Raw genomic sequence first — 18,360 nt, 5'->3', positions numbered from 1 at the left:
CAGCAGGTTACAGCCAACCATCCTGGCTTCGTCGAGGTCCTGATACCCTTCATTCCCACAGAGAACATGCACCAGCCTTAGCTGACAGACTGAGGACGCTCACCTTCCTCCAGTCCTGTCAAGATCTCCAGAGACCTAGCAGGCAGAGGATTCTGTTGATAAAGTCCTTGACTTTTTGTGGGGGCAGGGGTGAGGTATACACACACACACACACACACACACACACACACACACACACACACACACACATACACGGTTGGGAAGTGATACCGGATGGACATGGATACAGACACACACAGGACAGAATAATGGAAACCAGATACGGAAAACAAAAGAGGAAAAATTCTGATAACCCTCTGTGGTAGTTTGAACATAATTGGCCCCCATAATCCCATAATCTCCAAGGAGTGGCCCTATTAGGAGGTGTGGCCTTGTTGGAGGAAGTGTGTCACTGTGGGGGGTGGGCTTTGAGGTTTCATCTACTCCAGATACCGCCCAGTGTGTCAGTTGATTTCCTGTTGCCTGCAAGATGTCGCAGTCTCGGCTCCAGCACCACCTCTGCCTGCACGCCGCATGCTCGCTGCCATGAGGGACTGAACCGCTGAACTGTAGGCCGCCACCACCATTAAATGTTTCCTTTCTAAGAGTTGCCGTGGTCATGGTGCCTCTTCACATCAATAGTAAACCCTAACCAAGACACCCACTTACCTCAGTATTTCCTCTGTAAGTGATCTGATTCAAAGGTGTATAATCTATGCTCTAATGCCACCATCAAAAATCCCTAACACTCCAGATTCTTGCTATAAATTGGCATTTTAAAATTTTCAAAATGCAAAGTAATAGGTATTTCTTTGCATTTTTAATTTGATTAGTTTCCATTTTATTAATTTATGTCTTTACATAGTTGTCTAGCCACATCTCACGTTTAGCATGGTTACCTCGTATCCAACCAGCCCTTCCTCAGACTGGTTCCTGGTGACACTGTTACTGATGACCAGCTTCTCATGTAAATAGCAGATTATTCAGTATATTTGATCTAGTTTATTTGTTTACTCTCCAAATTAGACACCTAATGTATGGCTCTGCGGAGTTTTTACTGCAACTCTTTGGGCAAGAAAAAAAAAAATCTAGGTGGAAGCTAAATCTAAAGACCACCTTTTCCTCCTGGAATGCAGAAATCACGCAGAGCTCCCTAAATCCCACCAACGTGAAGGATTTAGAGGCAACTCAGGATCAAAGGGAAACCTCGGAGCAGGAACCTGTGTGCCTTGGGCTACTTTTAATAAAAACTAGTAAGAATGAGCAGGGCGGTGGTGGCGCAAGCCTTTAATCCCAGCACTGGAGAGGCAGAGGCAGGCGGATCTCTGTGAGTTCGAGTAGCTAGCCTGGGCTACAGAGTGAGTTCCAGGACAGGCACCCAACTTGACACAGAGAAACCCTGTCTCGAAAAAACGAAAAAAAAAAAAAAAGAAGAACGGACGTGGCTTCAGCCGTTCAGCACGCACTCCTCATCAGCAGGTTTGGAGTCTAGGGGACAAAAGCGACTGAGGTATCCGTGGACAGACAGATGTGTAACGTGACCGTCCCCAGACCGTCCCTTTCCGGATTCCCCAGCCAACTCCGCCCCGGGGGCGGGGCTCCGCGGCCACGTGGTCCGGCGGCTGAAGGTGCGCGCTTCCGGGTTGGCGATCGGGGCGAGCGGCGAGCCGGCGCGCAGTGGCGGTGGGGGCCGGGGAGCCGACGGGCCCTGGCGGCTGGGTCCCCTCTGGGAGGAGGCCGGGTGACTGGCCGCGGCAGGGCCCCGCTGGGCGGCCCCGACAGGTAGGTCCGCCGCCGCCGCCGGGGGGCCGGGCCCGGGGCGCTGGTGCCTTGGAGCGCTCGCGGGACCCAGGCCCCGGGCCTGGAACGGAGCGTGCAGCGCCTCTGCTCTGCGCCGGGCCTCTTGACGCGGGTGTGATTGCTCCCTTGCGTGCGTTCAGTTTTCGAAAAAATCTTTCTCATGCTTGTTGCCACAGACGAAACAGCTCATCACGTGTGGGACCGAGGCAGCATAGCCCCAACCCCCACATTGTGCAGCCAATACTTTTAAAGTTTAAATACGAAGTTAATGCAAAGGAGGGCCGTACAGATGTTTGATGCCGATCTGTCATTTCCAGAGGAAACTCCAGACCGTAAGAGGTTGTTATGTGGATATTGGAGAGGCATCCGTAGCCGCAACGGGGTGAGAGAATCCAAGGCTGGGTTTCTAAGTGGACTTTAAAAGGTGGCAACGACAAGCTTGGTTGTGTCAGCTGAAACACGAACACCGTCTTGTTAGACAATACTTCCTCCTAAATGAACCTTGTTTTCTTATTTCAGATTTAAGCCTCTCCGGATTCTGGTCTAGAAAATGGCAGAGACAGCACCAGAGCCTTCTGGGCAGCTTGTCGTTCACTCCGACACTCACAGTCACACTGTCCTGGCTAGCCTTGAGGAGCAGAGGAAGAGAGGCTTTCTCTGTGATATTACCCTCATCGTGGAGAACGTGCATTTCCGAGCCCACAAAGCCTTACTTGCTGCCAGTAGCGAGTATTTCTCAATGATGTTTGCGGAAGAGGGCGAGATTGGCCAATCTATTTATATGTTGGAAGGCATGGTTGCAGACACCTTTGGTATTCTGCTGGAATTTATCTATACAGGTTATCTGCAGGCCAGTGAGAAGACCACAGAACAGATCCTGGCTACTGCTCAGTTCTTAAAAGTCTACGATCTGATAAAGGCGTACACGGACTTCCAGACTAAGCATAGCTCCCCGACGGCGCCGGCTCTGAACGGCACTGGTACTCCAGTGGTTGTTATTTCTAATAAGAAGAACGATCCCCTAAAACGGAAGCGGGGAAGACCAAGAAAAGGCAGTAGTGTGCAGGAGGGGAAATCAGAACTCGCTGCAGAGGAAGACGTGCAGCTGAGAGTGAACAGTTCGGTTCAGAATAGACAAAACTTTGTGGTCAGAGAGGGAGACGGTGTGGAGCTGAGTGCCCAGATCCCAAAGGAAAAGGCCTCCGAGCCCGCTGGTGAGCCGGGTAGAGTGCAGGAGATGCTCGCTGAGAAGGATGAGAACTGTGACCCCGAGGCGCGGGATGGGCAGGATAGCCTGAGTAGGTACAGCAAGCGGAGGATTCGGAGGTCGGTCAAGCTTAAAGATTACAAACTCCTTGGAGACGAAGACGACCAGGGTTCAGCCCAGAGGATATGTGGAAAGAAAAAGCGCGCCAGCGGTCCCGGGGCCCGGTGTAAAGACTGTGGCAAAGTCTTTAAGTACAATCACTTTTTAGCAATCCACCAAAGACGCCACACTGGTAACTACACTTTCCAAACTTAGAAATTTGGAGTTGTGATCATGACAGTATTTACTGATTGTTCGATTTCTATGTGGTAGGCATCATAATAAAGCCTTCTTACATGTTATTGTATTTAGGTCTCTTAGTAATCCCACAGTGGGTAATATCTCCCATGTACAGATCCAGCCTTACTTAGAGCAGGCGCACCCATGCCATGGTAACCCAGCAGGCCTGATTCCGATAGCCATCTTTATAGTTCAGCCATCTTGTAAATGTTTCCTCCTTTTGGGCGTCTCTGACTCAGCATTGGTATTTGTTGATCTTGTTACTGAAATGTCCTTTGTCCTCTCCATATGGCCAATATGGCAGCCACTAACAACACAGGGACCTTTTTCCCTCCTTTACAGTATTGGGAATGGAACCCAGGGTCTAGGTGCATGCCAGCCAAGCATTTTATAGCCGAGCTCTGTCCCAGCCCTACATAAATTTTATCACTTGAATTTTAAATAGCCCGACTGAGAAACTGAATTTTAATTTTGTTTCAGTGAGCATAAGTGTGAATAACCACATAGGCCTGATGGCTACCATATTGGACACTGTATCTCCAGCAGAAATTCTCAAGTCCTTTCTCGAGCTGTTTGATTTCAGGTCAGGTTGTAATTGTCTTGAGCTGTCAATGTCAGGTCAGGTTGTACAGGGGCTAAGTGTTTCAGTTTGCTGTCATGTGACCTGGCGGCACCTGCTGCGTGTTTCTGACCCTGCTCATTAGAACCACCCAGAGCTCATGCAGCTCCCTGTGCCCCACACCCAGGCTTCTGATTGACTTGTCTGGATTGACCGGGTTTGAAGTTTCCCAGAGCTGGAGCTCTGTCCATAAAGGGCGTGTATAAAGCCCTGGCGTCAGCCCCCAACACCACAGAAACTGGGCAAGGTGGCACCGTCTGTGATCCCAGCACGCCAGAGGTAGAGACGGTAGGATCTGAAGTTCAGGGTCATCCTTGGCTGCAAGGCAAGCCAGGGATACGTGAGATGCTCTCTAGAAAAAAGAAAGCCCCTCCGAAATTCTGTACATTGAAAACTTGAACTAGGGTACTTTGGACAGAACAGAATCCCAACTGTGTTGAACTGTGGTGGGTTCTATTTTATTTTATTTTCTAATGAGCTCTGTAACTAACAGATTCTAATACTCGATTGTGTTGTAGCTATTTTTATCCAAGTTGTGCATAATTTAAAGCATTACATTGTTCAGTAAAACTTGACTAAGGACAAACACCTGGTAGAATCTTGCCTTTGCCCCCTGGGTCTGAAATTTTGCAGGCAGCCTTGGTGCGTGTGTCTTCTCCCTTTATTTTTATTTACCACACGCTGTTCTGACCCCAGTGTTTCTTGCTCCCCTTCCAGAACTGCAGTCCGAATTTCCCAGACCCAACTTGCAACTTCCTTATTTTTCCCCTGTATTTCCATCTCTGTCTTCGTGTCTGGGAGATGCCGCTGTCCTTTCCAGCTCCGGGGTTGCTACTTCTACTCGTTTTCTTTTGTTTTTAGGAACTTAAGTTTTTCTTTTCCGTTCTAGAGCCCCAGCCAGGGCCTTGTACTTCCTGAGACAGTTGGCTACACCTGGACTGAATCCCCAGCCCCAATCTTTGTTTTGAGACCTGATGTCGTTATGTAGCCAGGCTGGAATCATGATCTTCTGCGTCGGCTTCCCAAATGCTGGTGTGACGGATACATGCTGCTGGGCCCAGTGTTCCTGACATTTTCTGTGCTTTGCTGTTTTCCCTCATCTGTCTGTTGTGGTGTCTGTCTTCACTATTAGAGGCTTCCCTTGACTGTAGTGTAAAGATTTATTTTTATTTTATGTGTATTTTATGTGTTTGTCTGCATGTATGTATGTATACGTGCCTATGCCTAGTACCCAGGGAGGCCAGAAGAGAGTGTCAGTCAGATCTCCTGGAACTGGAGTTTCAGGGGGTTGGGTGTCACTCTGTGGGTGCTGGGAACCCAACTAGGGTCCTCTGTAAGAGCAGAGCCACAGCCAGCCCCAAATGAAGTGATTTTTTTTTTTTAAACCTCTAATCATATGCAAGATCAGGGCCCTTAAGCTATTGGCATTTCTGTGGATATGGAAGCTGGGTCTTAAAAGTTAGGTCGCATCTCATGGCTTCTACTTGTTGGATTTGATTTCATCTATTCCACTTTCTAGACTTTCATTGCTGACAGGTCACCTATCCACTGGACTTTGGGTGTTGGCCCTAACTATTTAACATTATAAATGATTATTATAAATTTTAATTTGGGAGGAAGAGAAGAATACACAAGTCCTTGTTTACACCGTGCTTCTTGGCTTTGGTCGCAGGGGAACGACCCTTCACATGTGGCGAGTGTGGAAAGGGCTTTGCCCAGAAGCACTCCTTGCAGGTCCACACCAGGATGCATACGGGGGAGCGGCCATACACCTGCACCGTGTGCAGCAAGGCGCTGACCACCAAGCACTCTCTGCTGGAGCACATGAGTCTGCACTCAGGTACCAGGGCTTGCAGAGAGGCCGCTGGCCACCAGTTTCTGTTTCCTGGGGTGGCGCAGCTGGCGTCTGAATGGCGTTTCCTCAGCCTGTTGTCATTTCCCACATGGTGTCATTGAAAGGATTCTGCATGTGTCGTTTGGAACAGCAGCAGCCTTCAGCTGCTGGCTGCCGCAGTGCAATGTGCATTAAGTGTTTTACTTAAACAGCAGAGTTCAGAATTCTCTGTGTGCCCTTGCAAGCTGCAGTTCTGCCCCAGTCTCCACTGCCTCCTCTCACCTCGCATAGCTTTGCACACTCTGGAAAGGCTTCTTCTGGGTGTGTAGACAAGATACTCACCATTTGTAGAAAATAGGAACCTGGGCACTGTTACTTAACTTATTAATATGCATTCTGATTAATGAGCATTCTAATTCTCTTCAGTTTTTGGCATAGTTTAAGTGTTTTTTATTTTTTCACTTGACAGGGCAAAAGTCTTTCACCTGTGATCAGTGTGGAAAGTATTTCAGCCAGAAAAGACAGCTAAAGAGCCATTATCGAGTCCATACAGGTACGATACCGATAAGGTGAGAAAAAAATGCACCCCTGGGGAAGAAGTGCAGGTACACAGTATTTGTGGAACAGTAGGTTCATCTTACAGAATGAATGAAAGAGCTGGAAAAACCAGTCGGGCTGGGAGTGCAGCTCATTTAGTAGAGAGCTCCTAGTGTGAATGAAGTCCCAGTGTCACATAAAAGCAGGCATTCGAGCACACACCTGTTATCCCAGCACTTGAGAGATGGAGGCAAGAGGATCAGAAGTTCAAAGTCATCCTCAGGTATGTAGTGAGTTCAAGGCCTGCCTGGGATACCTGAGACTGTAACAGAAGAAGAAGAAGCAGCCAGCAGTCACCATGCTGTTCTCCACCACCACAAGACTCAGTTCAATGTTTGCACCATGATTTTGGAACCGTAGATAGAACCAGCACAGGACCACTGTATCCAAAAGTGCTGCCTGCCCCAGAGGCTTCAGTTGGCTGGCTGTTGTTAGGGACACCTGGAAAGGGATGTTTCACCCGTGACTTCTCTTCTGCTGAAGGTCCTGTTCTCCTTCCCGGCAGGAGACAGGACATCATTCAGGTTCAACTGCCCAGTCCCAGGGTTTGGAGAGAAGGGTGTGTAGAAGGGCTAGGAGGACCCTTGCTCTCAGAGAAGCACTGAGCTGAGACACACTGGGTGAGGAAGTGTATTGTTGTTGTTAAAGTGCCATATTTAAAGTGACTGTTTTTCAGGGCAGTGCTTTAACACAGATCACTGAAGAAATGCAGGGAGATCATGCATGCACTGACACTTTTTTTATCGTTGCGGCAAGGCCACTCACTACCAGAATGCAACCACTGCCATCGAAAATTCATGGATGTGTCTCAGCTAAAGAAACATCTGCGAACACACACAGGTAACACGCCACCTCCTTCAGCCTCCTCGCTGCACTCGGTGTCCACCGTCTGTGTTTGGTACGCTTGCTGCAAATGTGGTGCCAGTTTGATTTGAAAGGCCAAGGTGAAGGCAAAATGCTGCCACCGTTGTGTGGGGACATTACATCATCCCACTGTAAGTCTGCACAAAATGGAGATCACCCGATGGACACTGGTCATGTGTGAAAATTCATGCACTTCCACAGCATAGTGTCAATCTCAGTCAGGTTCTGTTTCACTCTCAATTACTTCAGCACTGAGGGTGATGGCAATAAACTGTTTAGAAAGGGAAGCATGCAACAGACACAGAGGTGACGTAGAATTCCTCTCTGGCCTTTGGAACTGATGTTCAACCCCAAGCATTAAATTACTACCTCCCAGAGAGGTCGGGATGAGAAGGCGCCTTTTGGGGGAAGGTCGGGTTTTGTTGTTTTTGTTTTCTTTCCATTTTAAATTCAGAGAAGTAAAGCTGTCCGTCTTGTTCCTTTTGGAAGGGGTATGGGTTAAAAGTAAGCCTGTTGCATTTTTCCAAAAACAGTTTCTATTAAGCTGGATTATTTAGTGATTCTGCCAAGTTGTCTACTAATATTGTATAGGCAGATCTCTGAGTTCAAGGGCAGCCTAGTCTACAGAGTGAGTTCCAGGACAGCCAGGCTATAGAGAGAAACTCTGTCTCAAAATCCAAAAGGGGGGGAGTTGTTTAGTTTTGGGCACTTTGATTTTTTTGATGCAGGTTGTTAATTTCCTAACTTGAAGAAAACCTAGTGTAGTTAAGTATCATCATCCAAGTGCCTGGGACCAGAAGCACCTAAAACCCCAAAATGTTCCAAATCCCAAACTTGTTGAGTATCACTGTGATGCCACAGTAGAAAATGCCACGCCTGTCCTCATGGGACAGAGCATAGTCAAGATTTAGGTACACGGAAGGAAATACTGTCTAAAACTGCTCACCAGGCCGTGTGTGTAGGAAGTTTATATGAAACATGATGATTTTGTGTGTAGACTTGATCCCACCTCTAAAGTGTGTGTGTGTGTGTGAAAGAGAGAGAAAATTTTCTAAAACTCTGTGATATTTCTAGTTCCAAGGAATTTTCCTTTACAATTTTGTTGAGATTTCTTTATTTTACATGAAAGTGTGGTTTGCAGGGTTGGGCATTTACCACATGCATGCAGTACTCACAAAGACCAGAAGTTGTGAGCTGCCATGTGGGTCCTGTGTTCTTTGGAAGAGCAGTCAGACCCCTAAGCACTTAGGAAATTGTCTCATAAACGGTGACTTTTTATAACTCTTACCTCTGTACATTCTTAATTTTTTATGGTGTGTGTATGTGTGTGTGTGTACCTATCCATGTGCACACTTGGGCCACAACATATATGTGGAGGTCAGAGGACAACTTGTTAGAGTCAGTTTCCTCCACCATGTGGGTCCTCAGCCTTGGTGGCTGGTGTCTTTACCTCCAGACCCTCTCACTGGCTCCTTGACTTCCACAGACATTTGTATTAGTAGGGGCTGTGAAATTTAGTGCAGCCATTCAGTACACACTTACTGACCGTTGGCTGAGTACCAGGCTCTGTTGTAGACCCAGAGGCCAGGTAATGAGATGTCCAAGTCCCTGCTGGTGTGACTTGCACAGGGAGGCAGAGTGCAGACAATAGGTGGCGTGTTTCATGGTGCGTGGGAATACAATGTGGCGTAGGAAAGCAGGTGTGGGAAGAGGTGCTTCTCTCGGGGGGACTGTCCTGGGAAGGCCTCAGGGATGGGAGCCTCTTGAGTGGGAATCACACTGTGGGATGGGGAATAGGAGGTGCTAGGGGAGGGAAGCTCAGTGGGCAGACCACAGGGACAGCAGAAGGCCGTGCACTACAGTTTCACCCTTTAGAGCTGCACATACAAACACTGAGAAGAGCAAACTGATTCCCACCAAGAGGGTGTGACTGAATTGGCTGGGGCAGAGCCTCGGTCACCCCTAGCCCACCCCCATGCTTCCCTTGAGCATGCCAGCTTAATTGGAGGCTGCAGTGAAGACTTAGATGGCCTTGCCAGGGCCCCTCAGTCACTGCCATGACAGTGGAAACCAGAGCACATAGCCTGTTTGGGGCAGATTCTGAGGACGAGTCAGCATGCTTTGCTATTTATTGATTGGATGTGGGGTGGGACGTAAAGGGGGAAGAGGAGGAACAGCAGGGAGGGACAAGCAGTCTATAGCTTGTGGGCCTGCTAGACCCAAGGTATGCCGGGTGCGTGTGGAGGAGGTACTTGGATGCATGAGCCTGGAGGTCGGGCCAGCTGTGAATGTGCATGCTTACAATGGCTCTAACAGCGTGTAAGACCTCGGGGACCTCAAATCTGGGGAACCAGAGGGATGGTACAGGGCTCAGGGCCCAGCTGCTGAACAGTGCAGGATAGGACATGCTTCTAGCCTCAAGCTAGGCTAGCCTTAACTCAATGGAGTCCTCCTGCCTCAGCCTCCTGAGTCTTAAGACTATAGGAGTAAGCTGCAGCCCTTGACAAGACTCCTGTTTTTTATGAGCAGGCAGTCCTTGTATTGGGGTAGAAAGGAGATGGTCTCTCCCTATAACAATATAATGAACCTGTCTCAGGAGAACATGCAGTACGTGTGGTGAGTTTGTTTGCTCATTAAAATGCAAAAAAAAAAAAAAATCAAACATTGGTCCCTGTTGGGGGATAATAAATCAAACCCATCAAAACATTGGGGTTCTTCAAGGACAGGGTCTTCCCATGACCCATCGATCTCTAGCACTCAGCTCAACGGTGGTGAGGGACATGGGCAGCCCATTCCTTACCCAGAACCAGGATGTAAAGCAGACATTTTTGCCAGGATAGCCATGCTTGGTTTAAAAACCTAGACTGTAATTTGGTTCTTAGATCTCCTGCTCTCTCTGGGTGAGATGCCGGGCCCCAGACACCGGGGAAACCAAAGGCGCATTGTATCTCTGTTCCCCAGGAGGGTATCCTAAGAGAGAATGGGGGCAGCTTGTCCAGTGGGCAGTCGGTGCTGCCGTGGCTGAGTGAGAGGAAACCTGGCTCATGATCTCACAGTCGGACCCTTTCCCTGACCTGGAGCAGGTCAGACTCGTGGGGATGGGGTCAAGCCAGGCAAACTCACACAGCTGATGAGAGGCCATTTATTTGTTGTGGGTTTTGTTCTTTTGAAAGGGTCACGCTGTGTAGCTCACCATGGCCTAAGAACTCAGGTCCTCCTGCGTCAGCATCACGAGTGCTGGATTGTAGGTGTGCATTTCCACCTCTGCAGCATCTCAACCCTTAGATGACGTTAGAGAACTACTGATTCTAACGTGGGCTCCCGTGCTCATGTGGCTGTCCCGCCTGGTCACGTGACCAAGTTCATGCCATCACAGTTTCATTCACAGCCTCATTCTGTGGGTTAGGTACAAAGCTGCCAGTTTGTATGCCTGTGTGTTGAGATGACCCCATCTTGCTTGTTCCGGTTTTCCTGAGATCTGGGCCCCTCGGGACATCATGCCCTTCAGAGTCCGTGTGTCTGCATTAAGACTCTCCCCACAGTGTGAGGAGCCACAGAAAGAAAGGAGGGTGGGTCTCGTTCCCCAGAGTGGGACCTGGATCAGGAGGGCAGAGCAAGTGGTGGGTGACTCAGGAAGCAGAGGGCATGTCCCCAGTCAGACAAGCGGAGTTTGAGGACTTGAAAGCCTCGCTGCTGTTCGCGGTGACCAGTGGGGTGAGGTACCAGACAGTGGGCAGACCGCTGAGAGCAGGCAGGGGCATGAACTGGGAGAGGGGGTTTCTTGATTTGTGTCTTGAGAAAGGACTGGAGCAGCCTTGGGAGGATGGGCAGAGAAGGAAGGGCCTGGGGATGGGTGGTTAGCACGCCTGACAGGAAGGAAGGTCTTCAGGTCAGGAGAGTGGGGGGAGAGAGATGTCTGCGAGCTCATTGGTCTGGACAAAACAGTCACTGCTCGTAGGACAAACTGTTAATACTCCAGATTTTAAAAGGGGGACAACCAGGCCGACGTCATGGATGGACCCTCTGGAACTAAGTCAGCTCTGCCTGCGCCTTCCTGTGCCGTCCGCATGTGTCTGGCTTTCATTATTCCTGTCTAGCCCTCCTGTAACAGACTTCCTCCTGGTCTCTGCTCCTCAGGCCCTGACACCTCCCCCGTTAACCTCTGTCTCCATCTGTCTCCTGCATCTCCTGGCCCAGGCCTCGGTACCTCATGCACTGTTGATTTCGGCCGTCAGTCAAGCACTAGCTTGACTAGCTCCTCAAATAGACTGCGCACCCCTTCTGCAGCTGTGGTCACATCTGTTTTGTTGCCGTCTTCCCCAGCAGTTCACGTGGCTGGTGGCCTGTCAGTGCTTCAGAACGGAATAAACGAGAGGAGTGGTCCCCAGGTGGATGGAGGTAGTTTATACAGAAGAGATCCGAAGCCGGGTCAGACTCCATCAACGTAGCTTGAGTGTCCTACAGACCTCAGTGTTGGAAACCTAATGGCTGACAAAAATGTCACAACAGTCAGATGCTGGTGAATGGAGCAGTACTGGCAGTGGGGTGGTGGGGCACTAAGAAGAATGAGTTTAGTCCCGCCCCTCCCCCTTCCCCTCCAGTGTCCTCTTTCTTTCCCACCTTCTGCCATGAAAGGTACAGCAAGAAGGCCGTGGTCGGGTGTAGGTCCCTGAACTCTGAACTTCTCACTTTCCCGAACTGTAGCTATTAAGTTCGTAGGCCTGTGCATGGTGATGAATACCTGTCATCCTACTACTCGGGAAACAGGCAAGTGGATCTCTGTGACTGGAGGCCAATCAGGGCTACATAATGTAAAAAAAATTATTGCCAACTCTGTGAATTTGAAATGCAAGTAGAGTGGATACTTGGTCTACGTGAGAGGTGGAAACTGACCCAGGTCTGGGTGGGCCCCAGCTCTGATTAGAAAGCCACCTGGTGATAACTTTTGGAGTGATAAAGGTAATGATGTAGTTGCTGGTTCGTCCAGCTTATCTCCTGCATGGGTGCCCTGCCTGGGAGGAGCTGGGAGACAAGTCTAGCCTGAAAGAGCATCTCAAGTTGCCCTCCTGCCCTGCTGTCCTCTAGTGAGGCCAGATCTTACTGGCTTTTCCAAAACTCCTCTCACCTACGTCAGGATCCCTTCACTCTGCCTCCGGGGGGCATGAGAGTCTGTTGGTTTGTGTTTGTGTGCAGGCTGACCCTGAAAAAGGCTTGTTGCTGTCAATGAGACGGTCTGAACACTTGTGCATTTTATGTGAGCCTTAGACCACCCCTGGGAAAGTCGTTCATTTAGCAGGGTTTCTGAATGGTGTGTGTGTGTGTGTGTGTGTGTGTGTGTGTGTGTGTGTGTATGTGAGAGATGATCTACCTGTTGCAGTGGAAAGGTGTGTGTGTGTGTGTGTGTGTGTGTGTGTGTGTGATGATGATGATGATCTACCTGTTGCAGTGGAAAGCTGTGTGTGTGTGTGTGATGATGATGATGATGATCTACCTGTTGCAGTGGAAAGCTGTGAGTGTGTGAGTGTGTGTGTGTGTGTGTGTGAGATGATGATGATGATGATGATCTACCTGTTGCAGTGGAAAGCTGTGTGTATGTGTGTGTGTGTGTGTGATGATGATGATGATGATCTACCTGTTGCAGTGGAAAGCTGTGTGTGTGTGTGTGTGTGTGTGTGATGACAATGATGATGACGATGATGATGATGATCTACCTGTTGCAGTGGAAAGCTCTGTGTGTGTGTGTGTGTGTGTGTGTGTGTGTGTGTGTGTGTGAGAGAGAGAGAGAGAGAGAGATGATGATGATCTACCTGTTGCAGTGGGAAGCTTTGGCTGCCGTCTCCTGACAGGGACTGAGAGCATTGCTGCCGTGGTGCAGTGTTCTGTCACTGAAGAGGCCCACACTGTCTGCCTTGTTGACAGTGGGTAGCCAGGGAGTAACAGGCCCTTTTCAAGACTGCTGAGATCCAAGAGGGAGGGGCGTGAGGAATCGTCAGATCTGGGCATATGTAGAAGGTGGATGTAAATGGGAATACTGTACCCCAGTGCACAGAATGAAGGTCCAGTGGGCCGCTTTGCCCAGAAGTTCTGGGGGGGGTGCGAGAGTCAGTGTTAGACTCAAGGGTAGAAAATGTAGGGGTGACTACGAGTTGTTTTATTACCCACGGATGAACAGCTTCTCCGTCATCAGGGGAAGGAACCACACCTCCTCCGAAGCCTCTTGGCGCTACCCAGTGTGCTTCCTGCAGTCTAACAGAGTTGCCTTTGCTCTTCCACTGTGGAGGAGAAGTGCTTGGCTGTTCCTGTGTTTTCCTTCTCCCCCCCCCCCCCAAGACAAGGTTTCTCTGTGTAGCCCTGGCTATCCTGGAACCCTCTGTGCAGACCAGGCTGGCCTCAGACTCACAGAGATCCTCCTGCCTCTGCGTCCTGAGTGCTGGGATTAAAGCTGTGTGCCGCCACGGCCTGGCCAGGGTTGTTATTTTTAATGTCAGGTGTGTGTCGGTAAACGCTTTCCTCCTTTTCCCTTTTGTTAGGTGAGAAGCCGTTCACTTGTGAAATCTGTGGGAAATCTTTCACAGCGAAGAGTTCCCTTCAGACCCACATCAGAATCCACCGGTAAGCGTGTTTGGGTCCGGGTGACACAGGACATACCTCTCCAGCCCATGCTAGCCCATGCTAGCCCATGCTAGCCCAGACGCGGAGTCTTGCTTCTCTGCCCGGGTACTAACTAGGACTGCAGGTGTATGCCATCGCACCGGCCTTTTGCTGTCCTCTAGTGGCCTCACTGAACTCTGGGGTTCTGGGGGGACCTTTGCCCCAGTCGTTACTCGGGCAGAATTTCCTGCGTGTGTGGTTTACTATTTTACTTTTTCAGTCATTACATTGCTCAGACAAGAGCAGCAATATTGGGCCCAGCCAGTAGAAGCTTGCATTGCTGGCTTCATGGTTTAGATTTTACGGGGAGGGTGGTCTAAAGCTTCCGTCTTCACCCAAGAATAAGCACGAAGGCCCGGGGAAGCGGGTCAGTGCATAAGGACTTGTTGCCCGAGGATGAGGATTGGGTCAGATCTCCAGCCCCTGTAGAAGCCAGAGGTGGCGCTGCATGTGTGTCGGAGGGCAGAAGGGGTGGGTCCTGGGTCTGACCACCAGGCTAGCCAGAATGGCAAGCTCTGGTTCAGGGAGAGACCGTCTCAAAAAATAAAGTGGAGAGTGACGGACAGCCAGCCAGTGCTAACCTCTGCCTCCACACAGATAGATCCACCACACACAAGGTGGAGAGTGACAGACAGACAGACAGCCAATGTCGACCTCCGCCTCCACACAGGTAGATCCACCACACACAAGGTGGAGAGTGACGGACGGACAGCCAGCCAGTGTCAACCTCTACCTCCACACAGATAGATCCACCACACACAAGGTGGAGAGTGATGGACGGACAGACAGCCAGTGTCGACCTCCGCCTCCACACAGGTAGATCCACCACACAAGGTGGAAAGTGACAGACAGACAGACAGCCAGTGCCGACCTCCACCTCCACACAGATCCACTACACAAAGCAGTGGTGAAGTGTGTCACACTTGAAATCTCAGCCTGTAGCAGGTAGAAGCAGAGGGTGGCCCCCAAGTTCAAGGCTAGCCTGGACTACAGAGTTAGACCATGTCTCAAAAGGAAGACAATAATACTATCTGGAGTTGAGATGATAGTTCACACCTATAAGCGCAGCACCTGGTAGGCAGAGGCAGGAGGATCAAGAGTTTAAGACCAAACTAGACTACATAGGAAAATTCCATCCAAAAGAAAAGGGTTCTGTTCATAAAAATTGCTCCCAGGTTGGATTTCGATATGTTTCTAAAAGCTTCAAAAATAATTAGGAGCTGCTTAAAATTTTAATGTTGATATTAACCATAATACCTACCTACCTACCTACATACATACCTATTTGGTCTTTAGAGTCTAAAAATCAGCTGTAAGAACTAAAAGCAAAATCGAACTGTTTGAGTAATATGTAAAGTTTCCTTTCTTACCTGAAACACATGACAACAGAATCATAAAGTCTCATCCCACGTAGCTCAGTCCACCGTACCGTGAGCCCTTTCAGCCCTTCTGTGTCTGAGACTTGAAGCGGAAACACTTTTCATGGCTTCTGCCTAAGTACCCGGAAGGAGAAAGAGCGTTTCTGTGTGCTTTCTTCCAGAGGAGAAAAGCCGTACTCCTGCAGCATCTGTGGCAAGTCCTTCTCCGACTCCAGTGCCAAGAGGAGACACTGCATCCTCCACACAGGCAAAAAGCCCTTCTCCTGCTCCGAGTGTAGCCTACAGTTTGCTCGCTTAGACAATTTGAAGGCTCACTTGAAAATTCACAACAAAGAGAAGCACGCGGCAGATTCCTGCAGCGTTTCCGGAGGCAATGCTGAGGAGGTCCGCAACATTCTTCAGCTACAACCGTACCAGCTCTCCACCTCGGGAGAGCAGGAGATTCAGCTTCTTGTAACTGATTCTGTGCATAACATTAACTTCATGCCAGGCCCCAACCCGGGGGTCAGCCTGGTAGCTGCTGACACCTCTCAGAACATGGCCACAGACCCAGCTGCTAATCTGGCCCTGCTCACGCAGCAGCCTGAGCAACTGCAGAGCCTGATTCTTTCAGCTCAGCAGGAGCAGACAGAGCACATTCAGAGCCTCAGTATGATTGGAGGCCAGATGGAGTCCTCCCAGCCGGAGCCAGTGCACGTAATCACACTTTCCAAGGAGACGCTGGAGCATCTGCATGCCCAGCAGCAAGGGCAAACCGAGGCGCTCCGGTTGGCAGCTGGCGCTGATCCAGCTCAGCACCTGCAGCTGACACGGGACCCTGGTCCACCCCTACCCACTCCACTAGGCCAGGAGCAGAGCTGACCCATGCTGACTGTTCCACCGGACCCTCCTCCTGGGCCAGCAGTGACAGACTGGTCCTTTCGGTCACCGTCTTACAGATCCATAAAGCCAGCAGCTTATTTATGATGGGCTCCATCGGGGCAGAATCTGTGTGTGGGCATGAGTGCACGATCTGTCTGATCTATGATACCAATTCCTACTTAGCATTGAAATGTCGATGAGGGGCTCCACTTTCAAGTCTACTATGTCTCTCAAAGGTGGACAGTTTTTCTTGGGGGCATTGATTTAGACGTTTCTGTAAGTGTTGAATGTTCACGGCCATAGAGTGTGATCTTTAGATCAAAAAGTCATGCGTAGGTTGACTCTTCAGGTATGGTGGTTGGTTCCATTCCGTTATTTCTCTTAGGCAGGATACTTGCCAGTCCAAAACAAGGCAGGACTGACTGTACCTGATGATATCCATCAGGAGATTTCCCCTCCAGGAGCTTTTCTGCCCTAAGAGCACCACACCTCTTGCATTTTATCTTTGTGTGGTGCAGTGGGCTGATCATGTTGCACTGAAGGCAGATTCAGACTCGAAGACCATACTCATGATGCAGAGGCCAAAGTGTACTGTTTTTCAAGACAGCATTTCTCTATATTAACAGCCCTGGCTGTCCTGAAGCTCGCTCTATAGACCAGGCTGGCCTCGAACTCACAGAGATCCGTCTGCCTCTGCCTCTAAGTGCTGGTATTAAAGGCGTGCACCACCACCTGGCACAAAGTATACTTTTAAAATTTTTGAGTTTAACTTTTCTGCAAAACATGAATTTGTACATTTTTTGAAAGAAACAGGCTGTTAAATTTTTAGTTAAAAATTCTCCACAAAGTATGAAACTAAATCAAGATACTTATTCCAAGTAAACCAAATTTTGTCAGATATTGACTTGATTTTCATGAAAAAGGATTCTTAATTACTTGGAACTTAAAAGTCTATTCAATATAAGTCGTAAATACACTACTGAAATCTATTTTGAGATATTTCAATATCTCAAAATACTGATTTGCATGTTCAATCTTAGAACTTCCTAGAGGTGGAAATGTACACTAATCTATTCTTACAGTCTAGATGAAATTCCACTTAATTTTAGTCATTGAAATCATGTGTTCATTGTGTGAGTGTGGGCTGTGTACATGTGTGGGGTGTGTGTATGTGTGAGTGTGGGCTGTGTGCATGTGTGGGCTGTGTGCATGTGTGGGATCTGTGTATATGTGAGTGTGGCATATGTGGGATGTGTGTATATGTGGGATGTGTGCATGTGTGGGATGTGTGCATGTGTGGAATGTGTGAGTGTGGGATGTGTGCATGTGTGGGATGTGTGTATGTATGAGTGTGGCATATGTGCATGTGTGGAGGCCTCAGGTGAACATTGGGTATCCTGGTCTATCACTCTGCCTTATTTCCCTGAGACAGGAATCTGGAAGCTGGTATCCAGCAAGCCCTCAGCCCTCCTCCTGTTTCTACCTCACAGCACTGGGGTTCAGCACACATGGCCGTCTCCTGGATTTTGACTTGGGTGCTGGGATCCAAGCTCCAGTCCTCACATAGCACAGCAAGTGCTCTACCCACTGAACCATCTCCAGCTCCTGTTTATTCTTAAAACACAAAGTCTTTATGATCTTCTCAAAACCTCCTAGTTCTCATTTCCCCCAGAATTCAACATTGTATTAAAGTAAATTAAAATTTTCTCACTCTGGACAGCTGGGTAACGATTCAGAAGCATGGTTGTGTAGCTGTTGGTTTGGTTTGGTGCTGAACTCAGCCCATACAAGTTAGATTTAGTTTACTTTGTAACACCCTACCTCTACACTAAGAATACATCATGAGCCAGGCCTGGGAGTACAGGCCTGTGATCCCCAGAGGCGAGTGGAGACAGGACGACCTTGAGTTTAAGGCTAGCCTGAGCTACTTAGACCCTTAAAAGAAAACAGGACCTGGGATGTAGATCAAAGGTACAGTGTGTCCCTGGCATGCACAAGACTGGGCTCTGTCCTCAGAACTGGGGGGGAATAAAAGAGGTACAAGACACAAGGAATATTAAATATTAAAATATTCAGAAGCCACATGTCACAACAGTGAAATTAATCTTAAAGTTATTTAATCTACTGTCCTGTCCTGTCTCCACTGAGTCACGCGAGAGAAGCAATTGAG

General features: G+C 49.0%; 1 protein-coding gene and 1 long non-coding RNA gene across 4 annotated transcripts; one reads left to right on the top strand and one right to left on the bottom strand.

Moving 5' to 3' along the window:
• The first annotated feature begins 1,681 nt into the window (after positions 1-1,681).
• Positions 1,682-17,904, top strand: Zbtb24 (zinc finger and BTB domain containing 24). 3 transcript variants are annotated; one of them, XM_076552399.1, is made up of 7 exons: positions 1,682-1,821; positions 2,359-3,338; positions 5,677-5,844; positions 6,308-6,391; positions 7,192-7,275; positions 13,830-13,911; positions 15,491-17,904. In XM_076552399.1, exons 2-7 carry the CDS (start codon positions 2,390-2,392, stop codon positions 16,188-16,190), a joined length of 2,067 nt encoding a protein of 688 aa, XP_076408514.1. In that variant the 5' UTR covers positions 1,682-1,821; positions 2,359-2,389; the 3' UTR covers positions 16,191-17,904. The 3 variants fall into 3 exon arrangements, with proteins under 3 accessions (XP_076408514.1, XP_076408515.1, XP_015856838.1); XM_016001352.3 differs by lacking the exon at positions 1,682-1,821 and adding an exon at positions 2,086-2,221; XM_076552400.1 differs by lacking the exons at positions 13,830-13,911; positions 15,491-17,904 and having other exon boundaries at positions 7,112-7,274.
• On the bottom strand, positions 10,422-15,494 carry LOC121823095 (uncharacterized). The gene is made up of 2 exons (XR_006064406.2): positions 15,321-15,494; positions 10,422-11,787 (listed from the first exon to the last, which is right to left on the bottom strand). It is a non-coding gene; the product is annotated as an uncharacterized LOC121823095 (long non-coding RNA).
• Positions 17,905-18,360: the final 456 nt, after the last annotated feature.

This window comes from Peromyscus maniculatus, chromosome 16 (assembly GCF_049852395.1).
Source record: "Peromyscus maniculatus bairdii isolate BWxNUB_F1_BW_parent chromosome 16, HU_Pman_BW_mat_3.1, whole genome shotgun sequence".
NCBI lineage: Eukaryota > Metazoa > Chordata > Mammalia > Rodentia > Cricetidae > Peromyscus > Peromyscus maniculatus.
Note: the sequence above shows the minus strand (reverse complement) of the source record. Positions and strands in the feature narration are given on the sequence as shown.